Raw genomic sequence first — 19,610 nt, forward strand, 5'->3', positions numbered from 1 at the left:
TTTATATTGCCTAATTCTTCTTGCTTGTGCCTCTTGAGTTTTCGTGGCAACCTGCAGCAATGCAGATATGGCTTTTGGGGGCCCTGAGCACAGTGCAGTCAGCAAAGAACATTTTCCACTTCAAGCACTTTTATCCTCCTTTCCTTACCAAGATTTCTAACCTATGAATATTTCCTAACAAGAGCAGGATAGGATTGGCGCTTTTTCTTAATAGGTGGTCATTTTGCAGAACAAAGTATTTTGCTAACAGGAAAATGTTATTAGTTCTGGCTAAGCAATGACTTTGATAATGTAGCATTTAATTAATAAATGTAATTTATATACACACAGTGAGCCATAAAGATGACAGTATGTTCCCAGAAGATTTTTTGGTAATTAAATTTTATATCTTCCCAAGAATTATTCCCTGTGCTCAAAGGAAAATATTGACAGGTCCTCTTTTTATTTATTTTTTATTTTGGACTCTACTGATAAACAGGGTACACTGCCAAAAACTACAAAAGAGAAATGAAAATATGATGTTAATGCTTTTGTAAGGCATTACTTACTGTGGTGGCACAGTGGATGTCTTTCCATACATTGGCTTCCCTGGAGAGATCTGAGACTTCAAAAAGGTTATCAAGAATAACTTCCCCAATCATGTCATGTCTAGAAAATCGGTCAAAATCATAAACACTGAAATGCAATTTCCTGTTGCTGAGTTGATCATAGGCTACAGGAAACTGAAAGGTTTCATCAAAGACAGGATTTAATGTCTTTCTGTGAACTCGTGTCTGAAACTTCTTTTTCCTATCTGGAAGCAGATAAATCTTAACGTAGGGGTCGGATGTTCCTGTGAAGTCTTTAGCAGGCAGATCTAAGGCTTTGACAATTGTGACAGCCAGAAGTTCATTCTCATAATCATACCGGAGAGTGAAGTTAAGTTTTCCACATGTTTTCACATCTTCTTGCTGCCCATCAGAATCCACAGACTTCTGTTTGTAGAGTTCTGGTTTTATTCTCCCAATGCTGGTTGTGGTCTCTCCCCTTTGCAAAACCGGGTCTGTCCCCATGTTAAAATCAACACTGGACACTTGCATCTGCCTTGGCAAATGCCTCCTGAAAGAATTGTGCCTGGACACACACACACACACAGAGACACACAGAGACACATAAAACAAGCCATGGTTATCTCTGGGAAAAGACCATCTCTCAAAAGAAAACATAAGAAAAAATTAGTGAGGACTCCTGTCTTTAAAGAATTAAAAAGTAATCATCTCCACACCCCCTTCAGTGTTTTGCAAGTCTGAAAGCACCCTTGAGAGGAAATGATCATTCAGAATTAATTTCTTGGCCTAGGGGACACCTACTGTACCAAAAATAAATATATTTATAACTTTGCTTTCAGACTATGCTGCTGAAACTGAATTCATGTTCTTTCACACAACAAGTTGACAGTTCCAACCTCGCATGATTCCACTTTGCCAGGGCTGGAGTAAAGTATGGTTAAACAGAAAAAAAAAAAAAAAAAGCACTTGCAGAATTTTCATCAGTACTCTCCAATTTTTGGAGGCATTCCACGGTGGTTTTCCAATTAAATATTTACCAGCCTTCACACTGATGACAGTGAAAGGCGCCTGAAAGAGAAATGCAGAGTTGTGCCTGGAGGTTCTTAGCATAGAGCTTTGCCATCCTACAACATTTTATATACACCTGCCTGGTATCTGCTACACTGAGGTGCAGGCTGCCTTCTCCAAAAGCACTGGGAATATTTTGTTGTGCCTGCAATGGGTTTCAGAGTTTTGCCAACAATTTTCTGCCATTGCCTCGTTGCTTTTTTTTCCCCTCCTTTTGTTCTCATGGTCTGCTGTGCTGTGTATTAGAAAGCTGATTCCTGTGCCACTAGCAAGAAACAGTATGTTAAATTCCTTGCAATTCTGAATAATACAATGTTGCATAAACATATATATTTATGGGCTTATCTTGGCTCATGAATCCAAATGGCAAGTTTGTGCCGTTCTTACTAAGAGTGAAATCAAACCCCTGGAGTGCCATACAACCTTAGAGTTGTAAAAAAAAAATAATAAATCTTCACAGCATTTATCAGCAGCAGATGCCATTATAACTACACTATCCAGTTTATTTTTTAGGCATTTTCACATTTCCTTGGTACTTCCCTACCCCAACAATCTGTGCTGCAGAAGCTCACCACCTCCTCCTGTGAGCACACTTAGTTACCATTAAAGAACAATGCAATTGTCAGAATTTCCCCTGCTTTTTGCAATCAATTGCTTATTAATGCCACACGTAGCCTTGCCTTATTGCTTGGTTTCCCTGTGGTGTTGTGTTCTGAAAACAAGAGGTGTCACAGCTGTGTGTTTCTTTCTTTAAAACAGAAATTCAAATTGTCCATTTGAAAGCAACCAGGACTCATTTCATAGATATTATTTGTATTTTTGCTGTAAGTGAAGAGGTTGCAGAAGGCACAAAGCACAAAACTGCCACAGTTCAGCTGAGCAGAGATGCAAGAGGATAATCTGCAGCTATTCAATAATAGACAAGAACGTTACCCCTTTCAGCTCTTTCAGTCCTGCTAGGTGCAGGGAGCAGTCCTAGCTCAACACAAAAACAGGGCAGGGAGAGCTTCATAGCCCAGACTTGAAGTAACTGAAAAAAATCCAGGTGTTTGGATCTCAAATTTAGATAACAATGCATCCCTCTTGTAACATATGTATTAATTAATATTGTAATATATGTAATAACACATCACTTTGCCTCTCTCTACAGATAGGCAAGTTGAAAGATTTTCTTCTCTCTTAAACATCAAAACTCCCTGAATTCATAGTGTCTAATGTCCACATTGGAATGGAGTGAGGAATGAAAAGGCCCTGACTGGTCAGAAAAGTAGAATATTGTCCGTGGGGAGTTTCACAGCTGTTCTGGTGCTTTTGCCTTCCAAGAAGCACAACCTCCTGGCCATGCCAGAACATGGGGAAGGAGCTGAACTCCACCCAAAATGTAGCACATTCCTGGGCAGACAGCAGTTTAAGGACTATCTTTTTAGTATCTTTGACTCAAAATGAGGTCCAGGAAGACCTGTGTTACTGCTACTTCGGTCAGTGCTAAGGAAACCTGTGCAGGGAGGCCTTCCTGGGTGCCCCTCACACCTGCAGCTGCACTATTGAGGTGATCACAGAGTCATAGAATACTTCGAGTTGGAAAGGACCTGAAAGATCATCCAGTTCCAGTCCCCCTGCCATGAGGGTATTGTGTTCAAACCCTGTTGTACATAAGCAGCAGCTAAAACTGCCTTTGCAGGAGGAACAGTGAGCTGGTTGTACGACATCAGTTTGAGCAGATACAGGTGCATGACAAATTCTCTTTTCTTCAGCTTCCCTTGTGTTTATGACAATCTGAGTTAATGCATGCAAAAGCAATATTTAAGACCCCAAATCTATGATTTCTAAGGTACCAGCTTTGAAATTTTCAGACTTCATGCATTTCAGGTCCTCTGCTGAATTGTTGTGAGATGTCACAAAGTAAAAGAATGCATTTTTATGGTTGTTCCCTCTGGGAATCAGCAGCACTTTTGCTCTAGTAAGCCAAAGTCCTAATTACACAGTGCCTAGTATCTGTTCTGAGTCACAGCATTTCACCAAGACAGCTAATTGGTCTGTTAATTATTAAGGTGTTTCATTGTTGTCATGGCAACATATTTATCTTTGTTCTGCAGTAACAAAGAGATTAATGACTGTGATAATGAAATACAAGGATGTAAGAAAACCAGGTTGTTAAAATGTGGCAGAGCTACCAACATGTGCAAATCCAGGTACTTCAGCCTCTACTGACTCTTACATGATGTGCTCCACTCCTATAGTAGACCTGCCTTCTGTAACAGAGCAAATGCATTTTGAGTGATAGCAAATCTGTATGTAAATCTATTACAAAACTGTATTTTCGGGGGCATAATGATACTATGAAGCTGATTTCAAACTCAGTAAGACAGCCACATCTGTGACAAAAGGGAGGGATAGGATGCTGATTCATGAAATGACTTGAGATTTATGAGAGGTGACTCAGGTCTAGCTTTCCTAGATAGCATTAGAGCAATCTTTTGGTCCAAATCCAGAAAAGCGCATGATCAATGGTGGTATTTATACAGAACAAAAGCTTCTCTCTTCTCATTGCAAACACTAAAATCAACAGATATATTTGTTCTTCTTTAACCTTAACCAACCCAAGCACTTCGCTTTTGCCTTTGTGCCCCTTGGGAACTGACTGGCTCAACATGTTCCTCTCCAGCTGATGCTAAAGAGCAAAAAGCATGTTCTTGGAAAATACAGGTGAGTGTTTGAAGACTGGATTTTCATAGAAGCAATGAACTATATTGCAAAATATTATCACAGAGTATGGGAAAGGGTGGTTCTCAATAAAACAGAGCAAAAAATATTTGCAAATGAGCACCACTGCTGCAGTTCTGCTGTAGTGTACTGGTTAATTGGTGTCAAGGACTAAAGAGCTTTTAACAAATGGGTCTTTTCATATTATCAGGGACTATGAAAAATATGTAGTTATAACGAAACAGAAGTGTATCATTTCCCCAGACTAACATGTCTCAGTGTTAAATGTACAGTCTAAAAAATGTGATCAGGCACATTTGAATGCTGCTCTGATTGGCTTATTAAAATCCTCATGCTTCAGTTACAATGACTTAATATGATTTAACTTATTTTATTAAGAGCTGATAGCTTTATGAACCCATCGTAGAACTGGTTACAACCCTTTAATTTGCCCCAGCTCAGGTGAGAGCAGTGTACAGGAAACAATCCAGACAGCAAGCATTTCTCTGAGATCCTTTGTCAAAGCAATCCTTTTAGAAGAGGGTGCATCTGCATCCCTCAGGACTCCTGAGGGCAACAAAGCAGTGCTGCACTGAAGATGGTGGAAGAGAAGTTGCACTTCCTCTGCATCTGCCATTGGCTCCTTTTTACTTAGGGCCCCCAATCAAGGGCACCAGAGTCAGGTTTCAGTCATTTTGCTGGTACATTGTTGCCAGCTGGGGCAACACACAGTAAGGAATAATTCAGAAAATTGGTTTAAATGTTGTCATACATGATATTCTTGGCAGCAGCAATTAATATGGGCTGTTCAGTTAAGACTCCCTTAAGGTAAGCAGGATGTAGATAAAATGTGTTTACAAACAGAAAGATCGCCACTTCTGGGTAATTTTTAAGGCACATGTCATTCTAAACATGTTTTGTTAAATGATGCAGGATTTTTCACCCAACTCTAAAAGAAAGTGATGTTTCCAAACACCCTGCTACTCAATGAGTATGTATATAATGCATATATATCTATATATATATGTGTGTGTGTGTGTGTATATATGTATATATATGTATATATATGCATATATAAATATGCTGAGAGAAGTGACAGACTGTTGCTGTGGTGGGACTGTAAGTTACTCAAAGCACAGGAACTATCCCTTTCAGAGGAGATTTAACCCTGATAATCTTGAGAAGATAAAAAGAAACCTCCTTTACAAGGTTGCACAAAGACTGGTATTGGTAGGTGGTTTTTCTTTTGTAAAACTGTCCTTTGCTTCACAAATATTTTGTATTAATTTAGATCCCAGTCCAAATCACTCTAGAGACCTGTGAGAATATTTTCACTGCCTGAAGTAGATCTGGAGCATATCCCTGGAACTTCTTTCTTTCCCTATAGTACCACTGGGACTATTCAAGTCCATTTGCCAGCCAGCCATTTCTTCTGTCTGTTCAGGAGGTCAGACAGTCTGAATACTTGGATTTGATGGCTAAAACTCTTTCAGTTAATATCTTTTTAGGTAGCAGTGAGCTGGGTAATGGGTTTGTCATGCTAAACTGTACCAATATTTGTTCCCCTGTGTTTAGTTTGAACAGTTACAAGTTCAGAATTATCTGAGCGTTGTGGCAGTGTTGCTCAGTGTGGTTTGGATGCTGTGCTCCTGTTCTGAGCAGATGGATACAGTAGCAGGAACCAGGCAGAGCCAGGGTAATGTGGCTTAAAGCCAGCTGGACAGCCTCATAATTCAGGAGATGCTTCGGCTGCTCAAGTCAGTCAGACCTCCTCTGGCTGGAGTGCTCTCATTTTGTGAGCTTCCTGTGGCTTCCTGTTGGCTGTTCCATGAGGTTGGAATAGCTGAGCAAAAGCACTTGAGCACTCACTGCCACAACGAGTGCATTGAGCTGGCCAAACATTGTCTTTAGGGCTCCCAGGAGGCCAGCAAGGTATGTGCCTGCTCAGTGTAAAGCATGTGTCTCCTCCTCCTTTTGTCTCTAATTATTGCAAATGTGAGCCTTTTTGTTTGTTTGTTTGTTTATTTGGGTTTAGTGGGTTTTTTAATTTGGTTGGTTTGGGATTTAATTTTTTTTTTTGGTAGTATGTGTTTCCTTAGCAAATGGCATTTTGACAAAAACCTACATCCTACACAGTATCTGTACTGTAACTTATGGCATTACACAATACGTCAGGTGCCTCTTTTAGCCTTAATTTTCCCAGTGTTTCCTTATAATACAATCTCCTTTTTATCTTAGGATTTGACCTTTGCAGTTCATTGTTTGTTCCTATGCATTAAATTTGCTGACAGTGTTTGAAGAAAATCCCATTTGAATCTATAGGTACCTGCATGTCTTCACAGCTTTACAATATAAAGTGGCATCTAATGCAAAATTAAAGTTTGTGTCCTCCACTTTAATGCTAAAGAAACCACTAAGGAATGCTTCATGCTTGTCATTTATTTATAGACCTATATGGGATCTGTACAGCTTTAAGATCAGTCCACAAGGATCTGTATTTTTAGACTGGAATTTTAATTCCTTCGTAATCAGCAAATCATGCCTTAGAGAAATGTACCATCGACAATGAACCTATCATTTATTTGGTTGAGAGGGAAACTTTCATCTGCAAAAACAACTGATATATCTATAAAAAACATCTCTGAAAATCCAGACTTGCAGTTATTTAAAAAAACACCGAACTATGTTTTCTTGTAATCAAAAACCAAAAAAGAAAAGCTTAAAGTAGCAACATCTATATTTTCAAAGTAGTAGAAGATGTAGATTTCACTTTCATATGTTAAAATGGTTATGTAACTGATATGTTTTAGAATATTCTGTCCAAAGAAAAACGTGGCTTCACACTCACAAGACTGATGTTTCACCCATAACTGCTAAGAAACCTGTGAATAATCCAGGATCCTGGAAATTTTCAGCAGCATTCCTGCTCTACTTGTTCCTGGGAAAGGTGCCACAAGTGTGAGTGCCTTTGACTTACCGTGATGAGGACGTGGGCTCGGTGATCTGCCTCTGCATCCGAGCATGTCTGATCAGGTGCTCTTTCAGTGCGTTCTGGACCTCTGCTGGTATGTCAGGTGAAGTGTGGCTGATTTTCAGAGCAGCTTCAAGTACCTTGGTGGTAGCTTTCCCATCTTCTTTCACTTCCTTTTTCTCGCTGTTCTCCAAAACCTCCGTAGGAGCGCTGGAGTTGCTCTGCGGGACATTACTGGCACTGGAGGTGAGAGGTTTGCTCCTCCAGCAGGGCCAACAGAGCTTCCAAAAGACAAAAAGTGAGACCACCAGCAAGGCGAGCCCGCAGAAGCTGACGACAACTGCCAAGAGACTGACTGAGACGTCTGCAAGGAATTAGAAACAAAAATCATCGTGACAGACAAACATGCAGAGAAAAAAAATAATGAAAATTGACACAGGCAAGGAGATAGAAGCATTTTTATTATTATGTTTGTGTAGAGCTTTAAAACCCTATTTAAAGTTCTGAGTTTTTTCTTCTTTTTTCTTCCTTTTGATAGCTAAGTCTGTATCTTTAAGATGTTATTATTTTCTTATATCTGCTTCCCAAACATTCCTTTAATTGTTCAGACCAAGGGCCAGTATGTGTACCACATACTCAGACATCCTTCTCAGGAAATTTCCTTCTCAGGAAGTAAGGAAACAATCCCCAAAAATTCCCAGCCACTGTTGGCTAAGGGTTTTGAGGTCAGTAGGTGAAAGAAATATTGACCTACTTTGCTTAAGCAAAGTTATTTTAATCAAACAACAAATACCCTCCCAGAGACTTAAAGCAAAACCATGAGAATTCTGTTCCCAAATCTAGATTTCCAATTTTGAAAACAAGCACCTATATAGACAGCCTTCTCCTTACTAGTAATGTACACATCCCTTTCCTTACTGGCTTCAGGTAGAGGATGCAGCTCTGAAAACATCAACAACTTTAATTTCAGTCAAAAGTTGTTGATGCTTTGTTCTTTAGAACACATATTTAGAATATCAAGAACACATGGATGAAAAAGTTAAGCCACAGTCAACACTTTCTATCAGTACACATGAAGACAGATTAGATCTAAACTGCTAGGCTGATGCACAAATTTCTTCAAGATTTGCCAAATTCCTGACTCTGTGTGCCAGCTGCTTCAGAAACATTTTAAAACCTAACTTTTAGGCGTAAATAGGAACAAGATAAAGTCTGTCATAAATAAGAGATTTCTGTGGTTAAATTGTCAGCTCTGCACCAAGACTGTGTCAGACCAAGATAGCACAGATATAACAGTATCTAAAATTCTGCTGTGAAAATGCAGCTGGCTTCAGAGAGCACAGTGAAATGCCCTGAGCTGTACGGAGATCATGCTGTACACTGAGCTACTCCCGCTGCCCTGTATTTGACTTTTGCTGCCAAAACTGCTTAGAATATCCAATAGCCTGGCCAAAGATAGGAGAACAGATTTTATACCAACAAAATTTCATGGACACACTTGTCTTTCAGGAGATGGTGGATCACCAGGACTGCCAGTTGATTCCTAATTAGGAGTTTTATTCTATGTGACATGCTTCCATTTGATTTTTCCAGTATCCTGCAATATTATAGCCAAAAAATCCCTTTCCTTTTCAATACAGCCTTTTATGTGTCTTAAAATTATTCATAAAACCCTGCTTAAATATCCCTCAAGCCATGGCTGCTGCTCTTTGTTACAACAAGTCCTGACAGTTTAACAGCTAATACTTTGTATCCATAACTCCAGGCTACAAGCTACTTAACTGAATCACTGGAAAAGTGCAAAGAGAGTTTGAGCATATTTTTATAGATTTTCACATGAGCAAAAGGGTATGGATTAGCCCCATGAAATAGTATGTACCTCACCAGCCCTTATGAGAATTGAAGATAGATGAAGCAGAATGCTGAAGATAGAAAGCTGAAGATGAAAATTTGGGAATTTTTCTTTATTTATATATAATATCCAGGTGCATTTCTCAGTAACAAACTTACAGACCACTCCTCATGAAAATGCATGAGAAAGGCAAAAACATATAGAAAACGTTGGAGTCTGGAGATCATACCTAAGTCAGTTAATTCCTAGCCTAGTCTAATTTCTAGGATCTAGGATTAGAACAGGAAAATTATCATTCTTAGCGGGTGGTTTGGATATGACCCTTCTGTTTCAGCAGATGACAGACATTAATAGCAAGGAGAGAGGCTCTTGCATGACCTCAGTGCCAGGGAATGGTCTGTAGTTGTTTGATTGACAGATGCCAGAGGCCCATCAAAGCTGCTCTGTCAGTCCCCTCCTCAGATGGACAGGAGAAAAAATAAAACAAAAAAGCTTGTGGGTCAAGATAAGGACAGGGAGAAATCACTCAGCAATTACTGTCATTGGCAAAACAGACTTAACTTAGGGAAATGAATTTATTACCGGTCAAATCCATAAAACAAAACCATGGAACACTTTACCCCACTCCTCCCTTCTTCTGGGGCTCAGCTTCACTCCTGCTTTCTCTGCCTCCCCCCTCCAGCAGCACGGGGGGACAGAGGCTGCATCAGTTCATCGCACACTGTCTCTTCTGCTCCCTCCTCTTCCTCACACCCTTCCCCTGCTGCTCTTCCCCAGTGTGTGGTCCCTGCCACAGGAGACAGTCCTGCCCAAACTCCAGTGTGAGTCCTTCTCACGTGCTGCTCCAGCGTGTCCCTTCTGCTGGGATCAGGCCTTCAGGAGTAGGCCTTCAGGAGTAGGCCTTTGGGATCAGGCCTTTGGGATCAGGCCTTTGGGATCAGGCCTTCGGGATCAGGCCTTTGGGATCAGGCCTTCGGGATCAGGCCTTCGGGATCAGGCCTTCGGGAGCCAACTGCTCCAACACACACCCACAAGAGGCCCGTGAGTCCTGCCAGCAAACCTGCCCCAGTGAGGGATCCTCTCCCTTTCCACGGGTCCACAGATCCTGCCAGGAGCCTTCTGCAGGGTGAGCTCCCCACAGGCTCACGGCTTCCTTTGGGAATCCACCTGCTTTGGGACTGGGCTGCTCCACGGGCTGCGGCGGTGAAGACCTGCAGTGGGAGGCAATGCGCTGTCACACCTGGAGCTCCTCTTCCCCTCCTTCTTCACAGATCTTGGTGTCTGCAGAGTTGTTCTTCACATATTCTGACTCCCCTCTTCCAGCTGCTGATGCACAGATTTTTTTTCCCTCTCCTTAGAAATGTTTTCCTTCAACCCTTCCGTGTGGGGGCTTGGCCTAGGCCATCCTGGAAACAGCTGGCCTTGGCTCTGTTGGGCATGAGAGAAGCTTCCAGCAGCTTTTCACAGGAACCCCCATCCTGCTACCAAAACCTGGCCAGGTTAACCCGACACACAGTCAAAAGCAAATTTAATATATTCATACAGAGGTAGGCCTCACTGAAGAACCTCCTTTGATGGACTGAACCAGACAAATGGACCAAATTTTTTTTCTGTTTTCAAAGTGTGACAAAAAGTAGAACTCTTGAAAATGTTGATGGTCTGCCAGAAATAAATAAAAATTAAGAAACAAAAGAAGAAAACAAAAATTCAATTTTGGGTGATTTGCAATATTTCCAGCTCAGTTCAGGGACAGTTGGAATAATTAGGTTATATTTTGAGAGGAAGACTTTTAGACTGAAAATTGTAGGGTTTTTTTCCATTTGGAAAACGTTGGAGGAGGATGTTTTAACAACTTTGAAACTGCTGGAAACATTTCAAAACCAGAAATATGAAAATTGATCCCTTCCAGCAGAGCTTCAATATGATGAATAGATACTATCAGCTGAAAAACATTGCATCAAAGTATTTCTAGCCAATTCTAATTTAAGTTTTTCACTGCAAGACATTTTTCAAGCCTTCAAATAACTTGTTGTCTCCTTTTAACACCTACTCCTGTACTTCAACTTTCTCTAAGCGGTTTTTCTCTATTTCCATTAAACTACTTCAAAGTTAAAAAAGCTCCCAAAATCTTTACAGAAAATATGTTTTATATCTGTAAAATAATCCCATGAAACATCTGAAGTCTCACAGCACAGATAAGGAGCTGATTCTATGAACAGTCGTAGTCTCAATTTTTGCTATTTTATTAATGAATTAAAGAAGCTCACATATTGAATTTCATAGTGCAACAAATATAGGAAATATTTGAATTGCAAGAAAATGGACCAGAAAATAGTTCAGTATGAAAAACTACTTAATTACATTTATTGCCACAACTGCTAAAAAGCAATCACTATGCCATAAAATAAAAATTGACATAAAAAGCATACTGTCTCATGTCCTTCCTTCTGTCAGTCACTCAGCTGAGCAATTACATGAGATTTATGTGAAGACTGAAATAATCAGAAGAGCAGATGTGTGTGTTAAGCTGGATATGTCTCTTATACTAAGTTTTTATTGGATGTTTGCTTGAAGAATGTAAAACATTAAGAGAAAGTTCCACAGACTTGGAGCTTCTTCACATCCTTGACAAAGAATCCTGGTTGGGAAGAAAAATGGGTACTGAAGGATAGATTTGTCATCAGAGCAGGATTGCACTTCACATACATAAGTATTATTTAAAGACAGAGAACTGGTGATAAATTCAAAGACTGCCTAAGTTTTTAAGGGCAGAAGGAGATATAGACACTGCTGGGATAGCATTAATTGTCAACATTGTGAATAACGCCCTCACTGGTCTCTGGTCCAAAAGAAAACAAAAACCATCTGGAACAACTCTTTCTGAACTGATAATTGCAGCTTGTCTGCAATTATTTAGTTTTGCACAGAACAGGATATCCCTCTGAAAATGCAAAATTATTTTTACAGAATTATGCATTTCCCATTCTTGTTCTCATTCTTGGCAGACTCAGGAATGTCAAGAAGGTCTTTTTTATCATACCATCCCCTACTGGTAAGTGGGAGATCTTCCAATGCCTTCATTTCACTTCTGGTGAACTCTCTTTACTGACATCTCTCCTAAATGTCATATTTCTAGTCCTGATAAAATTTAATAACTGAAAGCATCCTGTTTCCTCATGCTTTTTAAATTAAATACTACTCTCTTAAGACATGGAATTTTGGACAATTTTATATTTCTCATTTAAGAAAGGCATGTCTATTGAGAAACCTCAAAAATTCTATGTATTTTTATAAATATCCTCTGATACATTTCTACCATAAAATATTACTTGATAGCCAGTCTTTTGTATCAGGCAAGTATTTCAGAAGCACCCCATGTGTTTCTTTTTTTTTTTAACTCTGTGGATGCGAAGTAATTTCTTGAGTTTTGAGTTAGGTAGTACAGATTCCAAAAAGTTTCTGTTTGGAACTTGCCTCAGAAAAGGTCTGCTCATGGATCAGTTTGCAAACATGCACATTGGGAGACTTCCATTTGAAAATCAAATTAAGGTTTCTTACATTTTAGGTAATGTATGTCTCATGAGGCTGCATGTGGAAAAACATACTCCAGAAATCCACTATCTTGACTGGACACAGAAACACCACACAGTGCTGTGAGGTAGATGCCAGGAGTATGAGGGTCAGGCACATCTGATGTGAACCACACTAAAGAGAATGGATTCTTCCCAGAAAAGGAACAGGGGTGAAAGGAGCACCTGGGGAAAGGGAGGGTTCTAATTTCCTCTGGCTGATTTCTTTGTCTGTATCTGATCTTGGTTCTCTTAAATATTTAAAGTGCAATGTCTGTAACCTGTGTTCAAATGTATTTTACTTTGAATTTGTTCTCTTGTTCATCAAGACATAAGGAACTTTACCCTTTCTATAATAAAGGAACTCTTGTGTATGTAATAGCAGGAGTCAGCTCAATCAGATAAATTAATGTCTATGGTTTTCTAGGATTTGAAGCAAAGCAGGGCCCTTATAAATTATCAAAGGTTGGGGGGCAATAAATCTTTACTATCTCCATGTAGATGAACTAGAAAACCCATCATTTCTGATGTTTGGTTTTCCTTGGGAAAATTTTAAGCACATAAAAAACTTGCTGGTATTAATTTTCTCTTTGCATTAGCAGATCTTTCACAATTACCTCTGTCTTATCCAAATCCCTTCAGATGGGGACATGATGCTCTAGCATGCTTCAGAATGTGACAGGTGCAGAGTCTTGTATTTTCTCTCTCAGTCTGAACCTGTCAAAACACCTGATGTAGATACCAAACGGCAAAAAAAGCCTTACACTTAAAAGAGTGGGTGTTACCTCCTCTCCTGTTCTCATGGAGAACATCCTTAGAAGATCTTCCTCAAACTTTTGCTCTGGCCTTGTTGTGAATGTGTTCCCTCCCTGTTAATTCATTCTGGTGTCTGAATTTGTTCCACACAGCCACCACCATCTTCTGGCTGGTAGATCACTTCTTAATCATAGCAGAACTCTTTGATAGATTTTTTTCCTGACAGAAGGAAAACCAAATGAATTCAGGGATCACTGTGAGTTACTACATGATCACCGCATGCAGAATTATTAATCTCTTGTCAAAATCAATTTATCTAAGTTATATTATAGATGATGGTTCTCACTTTTGCCTAGCTGGGTCTATGAATTGTTGGTCTTCACTCTCAAGGCTTTTCCTGGCCTGCATGCTTTTCTGCTTGTTGACTCTCACTTAACAGGAAGGACTCTCTGCTAGACCCACACCTGCCCATTTAGCTTTCCATTAAATGAAAAAAAAAACAAACAACCCAGTCTTAGGCTTGGTCCTGCACAGTTCTCAGACTTTTGAGGATCTCTTTGTGTCTACAAGAAGCCCTCATTGTCCTCTTTCAGATGAGACAAGTAAATTAGAACACATCATAAGCTCACTGGACTGCTGTTCACCACAAGCAAACCATAAGCTGTAAGGAGGTTCATGCAGCTCAAGTGTCATCTTTGAATTGTCATGGCTATGTTTATTCTTTCCCAGCATTATGTAACAAATATCTCACACATATGACAGGACCCAGGAAAACACTGTCTCTTCATCTTTGCACATTTGTCCTCCAGATGGTGCAAATCTTTCTGTATTTTCCCCCTGTATTTCTTTACAAAATGTGTATAGAGGAAGATTCTTTTGTAAACCTCTTTTTTAAAACTATGTATTGCTGTTGTCTGCATTGTTGTGACTGCCTTCACATTGCTGTAAATAAATCTGGTCTCAGTGGTACATTGACTGCCCTCCCCCCACCGTTTTGCCTTTACGCTGCTGAATTCAACGCATTTCTGGTTTTCACAGATTGTTAACACTGATTTTGTAAGTCATGTTTTTCGTAACCCTGCACTTTTTTCCCACCATGCCTTATTTCTCTGATAGTAACATTGATCTAACCAGGTGAGGACCTGTACAATAAGTCATTTGGTCAGTCTCTTAACTGTTAAAATGTTTGTTGCTTGATTTTCTCAGGTTCCCCTGTAGCAGAGACACTGTTTCATTTCTCTGTAACAGAATGCTCACTTGTTTCACACAACAGTTACTTTATCACAAAGAAAAATGCTCCTCTCTTGTATGACAGCCCTACCCTGATCTCAGAAGCCTTCACATTTGTCCGAGCCATTTCTCGTCCCCTTCACGCTTGCTTTGGCGCAACTGAGAAGAATTTACAAGCACTCTGTGGGGTACATCTGCTCTTCCCCCTCTCATAAATACATCCAGGCAGTGCAAGCATAGCCACAGCTCACGCTGTTCACGGATGTGCGCGCACTGTGTGCGTGAACACCGCGTGTTCAAAGGAAGCAGGACTAAATGTAAACCATCAGCTGCCATCCAGCAGGTTGAGAGCTGCCAGAGAAGCTTCTGACAGCCAACAGGAGGCATGTGCCAGCTGCAACAGGAGGACACAAGACATTGCTCTTCATGGAAGAGTGAGTCTGTATTACAGACTGGCCATGTGCAGGTTGCTCTAGTACTTTCTTACTTCCTCTGTACTTCTTTAGTAGACTGTCAATCAAGGGTAGAGTTAAAAACTTGGTAGGTTAAACTGTTATGTTAACAGAATAACTGTCAGTGGAATATTTACATGAATAACAAATTATCCCCTAGAAGCTGATGCTCTTTGCATGGTCAACTTTCAAAAATCAATTGTTTGACAAGCAAAGGAGCAGGAGTGAACATCACTCTCAAGATATTCACTGCCCACTCTAGTGGGTTAAAATATGTCCTCAATGTTTATAACAGAGCTGGTTTTCCAGCTCTGTAATAAACATTGCTCACCCGTGGGAACCGATAATGAGAGAATAAAGTTTTGCATGACCAGCAGGCCTAAAAAAAGGCAAAGAGCACAAAGCACCCACCATTTGCAGAGGACATAAAATGAATTTTAAACATGTGTCCCTAGAGCAGAATGTCCAAACTCCTCTCATTATGCTGTGTGCAACTGGCTTAATCTTCAGAAATGCTCACAACTGGGACCTTTGATGTGCTTGGTTCCATTGAAAATGAGGAGGGATGCTTAGCTGGAAAGAATTAATTAGAGCTCTTTATTAATGAGATAACCTGGGCCAGGATACCAGTATAACCACACTGCATATGAATTTGGGACAGTTATAGAAAATTAATAATTTACTATGTTTAGAGATAAATTTTATTATGTGAAATCCTGCACATCCAGCTCCCATTTATTTTCCACCTTAACTCTTATAATTGACATCTTAATTATTTTGCCCAAATGTACTGATGATATAAAATTAAAACAAAACAGCTGCACATCTAATTGAGCATTTTGCCAGAAATGCTATAACTTTCAGAAGAAAATTCACAGTCATCTAATCATAAAAAGGTACCATATACCTAAGCAGCTTCCTAATTTTTTCACTTGAGCATTCCCCTGAGATGAGCTAATTAATAGTTCTTGTAATTACTGGGGCAGAAAATATAACAACAGATGTTTATATTCACTTGTCTAAAGTTCTTAGAAATTTACAAAATTTTCTGTCTCATGAAGACTATTTGCTGTGAGTTCTGTAGATTGATTGTTCTTTACACTAAATAAGACTACCCCTTCTTGACCCAAGTAGTGAGCAATAATTGAGGGTCCTAAGGTGTTGGTGCTGGCACTGAGAGGAAAAAAATCCTGTTGAATAATCAGTAATTTTTTTTATGTAATCCTGTCTGTTACCTTATTGGCAGGAAACCTGAATATCCCTTTTCTGCTTTGTTACTTCATTTTGCTAAACTCAGCCTCCCCAGACTCATACTCACCATTTCTTCTTCTGACTGTGTCTCCAGCTTCCTTTTTTTTGTTTTTTTCTGTTATCTTTTTTACGCTTCTTTCTCCCATCTAGGCATATGCACTATCAAAAGAAATCACTGCCCAGAATCTCTGCTTCCCTCTAAAACTTCTTGGGTCATGGGGTCAATACTGCCTCATATTTTGCTTTGAGCCTGTGATTGGGTGATGAATCTTCTGCCTAAAGTAGCTGATTCCTCTGAGAAGCTTGGCTGCTTTCCATGGTCTAGCTGAACAGAAAGCTGTCACCACGATCACTAATGTAACCATATCAATGCAGTTCTACTTGCATTTCACAGTGTTTTCGACTTCCAGAGCATGTTTTTTTCCCTTGTATTAAATAGAAATGGTCGACTTTCCTTTTTACCATCTACTCTATCTGAAAGGTTGCTTGCACTGTTCTTTCCAAATATTTGTCTCCTCATGGTTTACAGAATCACAGAATATTCTGAGTTGGAAGGGACCTACAAGGATCACCTAGACCAGCTTCTGGTGCTGAACAGGACCATCCCCAAGAATCACACCATGTGCCTGGAAGCATTGTCCAAATGCTTCTTGAGCTCTGTCAGGCTAGGTACTGTTTAGACTTCTCTCTCATTAGTGATTTTTGCCTATTCTACCTTTGTGACACTTTTAGGTATCTTTTTGAGATGAGGAAAATGGAATCAACTTTACATTTCCACCTTTAATGAAGAGAATCTATGGTTGTTCAATGCTCTGGACAGCATTTGCTTTATCCATAGAGATGACAAGGAACTCTATGTGCATTTCAAGAGAAGAAGAGATATGGCATGGCTCACCTCTCAATGACACCACTTCCCCCAGCTTAAACTGGTTTTAGAGTATTTATGCTTATAATGTTGATACAAGTTATATTTATATCTTGTCTACCCAAGTGTTTACATATTAAAATATTGTCAATTATCAACAATGACAGTGTTTCTGTTCCTCCTTTGGAGACAGAGTATTAATATATGTTCATTAGTAGTGTTGTTAATGATATAATGCTCAATACACTGTGCATCTCAATAAAGTTGACACCTATCATGTAATATTGGTTTCCTTTTAAGGGGGAAAAAGTGAGATTCAGGATTTCAGCTGACATGTGGCACCCAGTGGTTCCAGCTCCTGGTCTGTTAACTATATTTTTTTCCCTAATGCAACAATTGTAGGGTAATTAGGGTTTACAAATGGAAACCCAAGAAGATAGTTGACTTTCAAGAGATGTTTAAAAAGAAGCTCCTCTTATTATACACAGTGCAATACTGAACCAAGTGTTGAAGATTCACATTCTCTAAACAGCAGATCTTGATTTACCTTGTGGAATGTTTTGTGTCCTTCATATCCCACCTGTTTATAAACCAACTTTGCAGAGCCCAATTTTCCAGGCTCCATAGGGTAATGCTATTTTCATTCAACCTACTACCGTTTTGACCATGAAGATTATCACAGAGCATGATCAGAATATTCATGATCCGTGCTGGGGGAAAGGCTGCAGCCCCCTTGCCTCTCCTCACCTTGCTGTCCTGCCTGGCAGCTGTGTCGGGCTGGGCTGAGTAGGGCAGGGTCAGACAGCAGTAATTTTGATCTGAGATACTACAAATAACCCAGGATTTGTGGTAAAATCTATGGGTATTCAAAGAAAAGAAAACAACAACAAAAAGCCCATCAGCTGCCGTGGCAGCGACAGTGCAGCTGGGGCACACGCTGAGAACCTGCTGCTTTACATGACCCAGTGTTAATTAATTTAATTTGCACTATTACACTTGGCATTTGCTGGCCATAATGCAAGCTGTTCATTTGCATTTATGGACAGACAGTAGAGGTTATCAATCCCTTCTAGCAGAAATTAAGCACAGAACTTTGAGCAATTTTTCAAGCCCTGTCCTAAAAATAAGTGCCAAGGAAAACAAGGTGTCCAGAGAGCACCACACAGGATAATGGAAAGGTGCAGAGGCAGTTCCAAAAGGTGGAAAAACCCAGATATCAGGGACTAAAGACACTACTTTTAGAACTCAAAATCTTAGTTTCGTTATGACAATTTTTCTGAATTTGGAATGTTTATACTAACCCATATTTTCTCCTTCCACCCTACCCAAATTTTCCTGGGCAAGTCTCCTGGGCCGGACCGAAGTTCTGCCCTGACTCCACAGGTTCCCACTGTCTGTCAGACGGCTCTCCTGCCTCCCCCAGCGATGAGCGGAGAGGATGCAAATTACTCCAGCCCCACTGAGGAAGGGGAGACTGGCAGGCGGGACGTGCCGAGCCGCTCCCCGAGCCCTGGCTGCGCCCCGAGCCCCGAGCTCTGCCCGCACTCCCCGCAGCCCAACCTGTTGCCCGGGCCCCCAGCGTCACACGCGGAGGGACGGCCGGGGACAGGAGAGGGCGAGCGGGTGCAGCCCAAGCTGCACGGAACCGCTGCCCACCCGTGCCTAGAGAACGGAACGCAGCCCCTGCCCCGCTCCCCGCACGCACGGCCCCGCAAACACATGCGGCAGCAGCCCGGGGCCGGGCTTTCCATACAGACAAACTCCCGTCGTGGGGAAAATCTCTCCGAAGCGGACCTGCGGGCGGCAAACGAGAGAGCTGCGAGGCTACGGGGCCGTCTCCGGCGGCGATTCCTGTCCCCTCGGCACCCGGCCGTGCTCCCCGGCCCCGCACCCGCTGCCCCCGCGTTTGCCCCGCAGCGCTGGTCCCGGCGCTCCCCTCAGCGCTCCTCGGCGGGCTGCGGGAGGGAGCGGATTTTAAAGCGGGCTGCGTGCCTGCCCCCCACCCCTTCCGCCCCCTCCGCACGCAGGGAAAGCAAAGGAAAAAGTTGCGCTCTTCGGCCGCCCACGCCTCGCTGTCCGCCCCGCGGCGGCGGCAGGACTAGCCCGGCGGCGGGGCCGGTGTCGGTACCTGTGCCGCCGATGCCCTGCCGGGCGCTCTCCAGGGGGAAGATGCCGGCGCACTTCTCCCGCTCCACCTGCCCGCCCAGGCACAGCTCCGAGATGATCTGCAGCGCCTTGTGGCAGAGGCTGCCCACGCCGTCCTCCGCCGGGAAACTCATCTTGTGCCCCGGCCGCCGCCGCTAGGCCATGGCCGGCGCGGGACGGCTCCGCGCCCGAGCCGCGCT

General features: G+C 41.5%; 1 protein-coding gene across 1 annotated transcript in view; it reads right to left on the reverse strand.

Annotated features, from left to right (window-relative positions):
- Positions 1–19,572, reverse strand: part of SYT10 (synaptotagmin 10) — a 37,167-nt gene extending 17,595 nt beyond the window's left edge. The window contains exons 1-3 of the mRNA XM_015626940.3: positions 19,394–19,572; positions 7,297–7,654; positions 549–1,113 (exon numbers count right to left, since the gene is read on the reverse strand). Of these exons, the coding sequence (XP_015482426.1) occupies positions 549–1,113; positions 7,297–7,654; positions 19,394–19,544 (1,074 nt within the window). The 5' untranslated portion in view covers positions 19,545–19,572. The remainder of the gene's footprint in view (positions 1–548; positions 1,114–7,296; positions 7,655–19,393) is intronic.
- Positions 19,573–19,610: the final 38 nt, after the last annotated feature.

Source organism: Parus major, chromosome 1A, assembly GCF_001522545.3.
Source record: "Parus major isolate Abel chromosome 1A, Parus_major1.1, whole genome shotgun sequence".
Classification (NCBI taxonomy): domain Eukaryota; kingdom Metazoa; phylum Chordata; class Aves; order Passeriformes; family Paridae; genus Parus; species Parus major.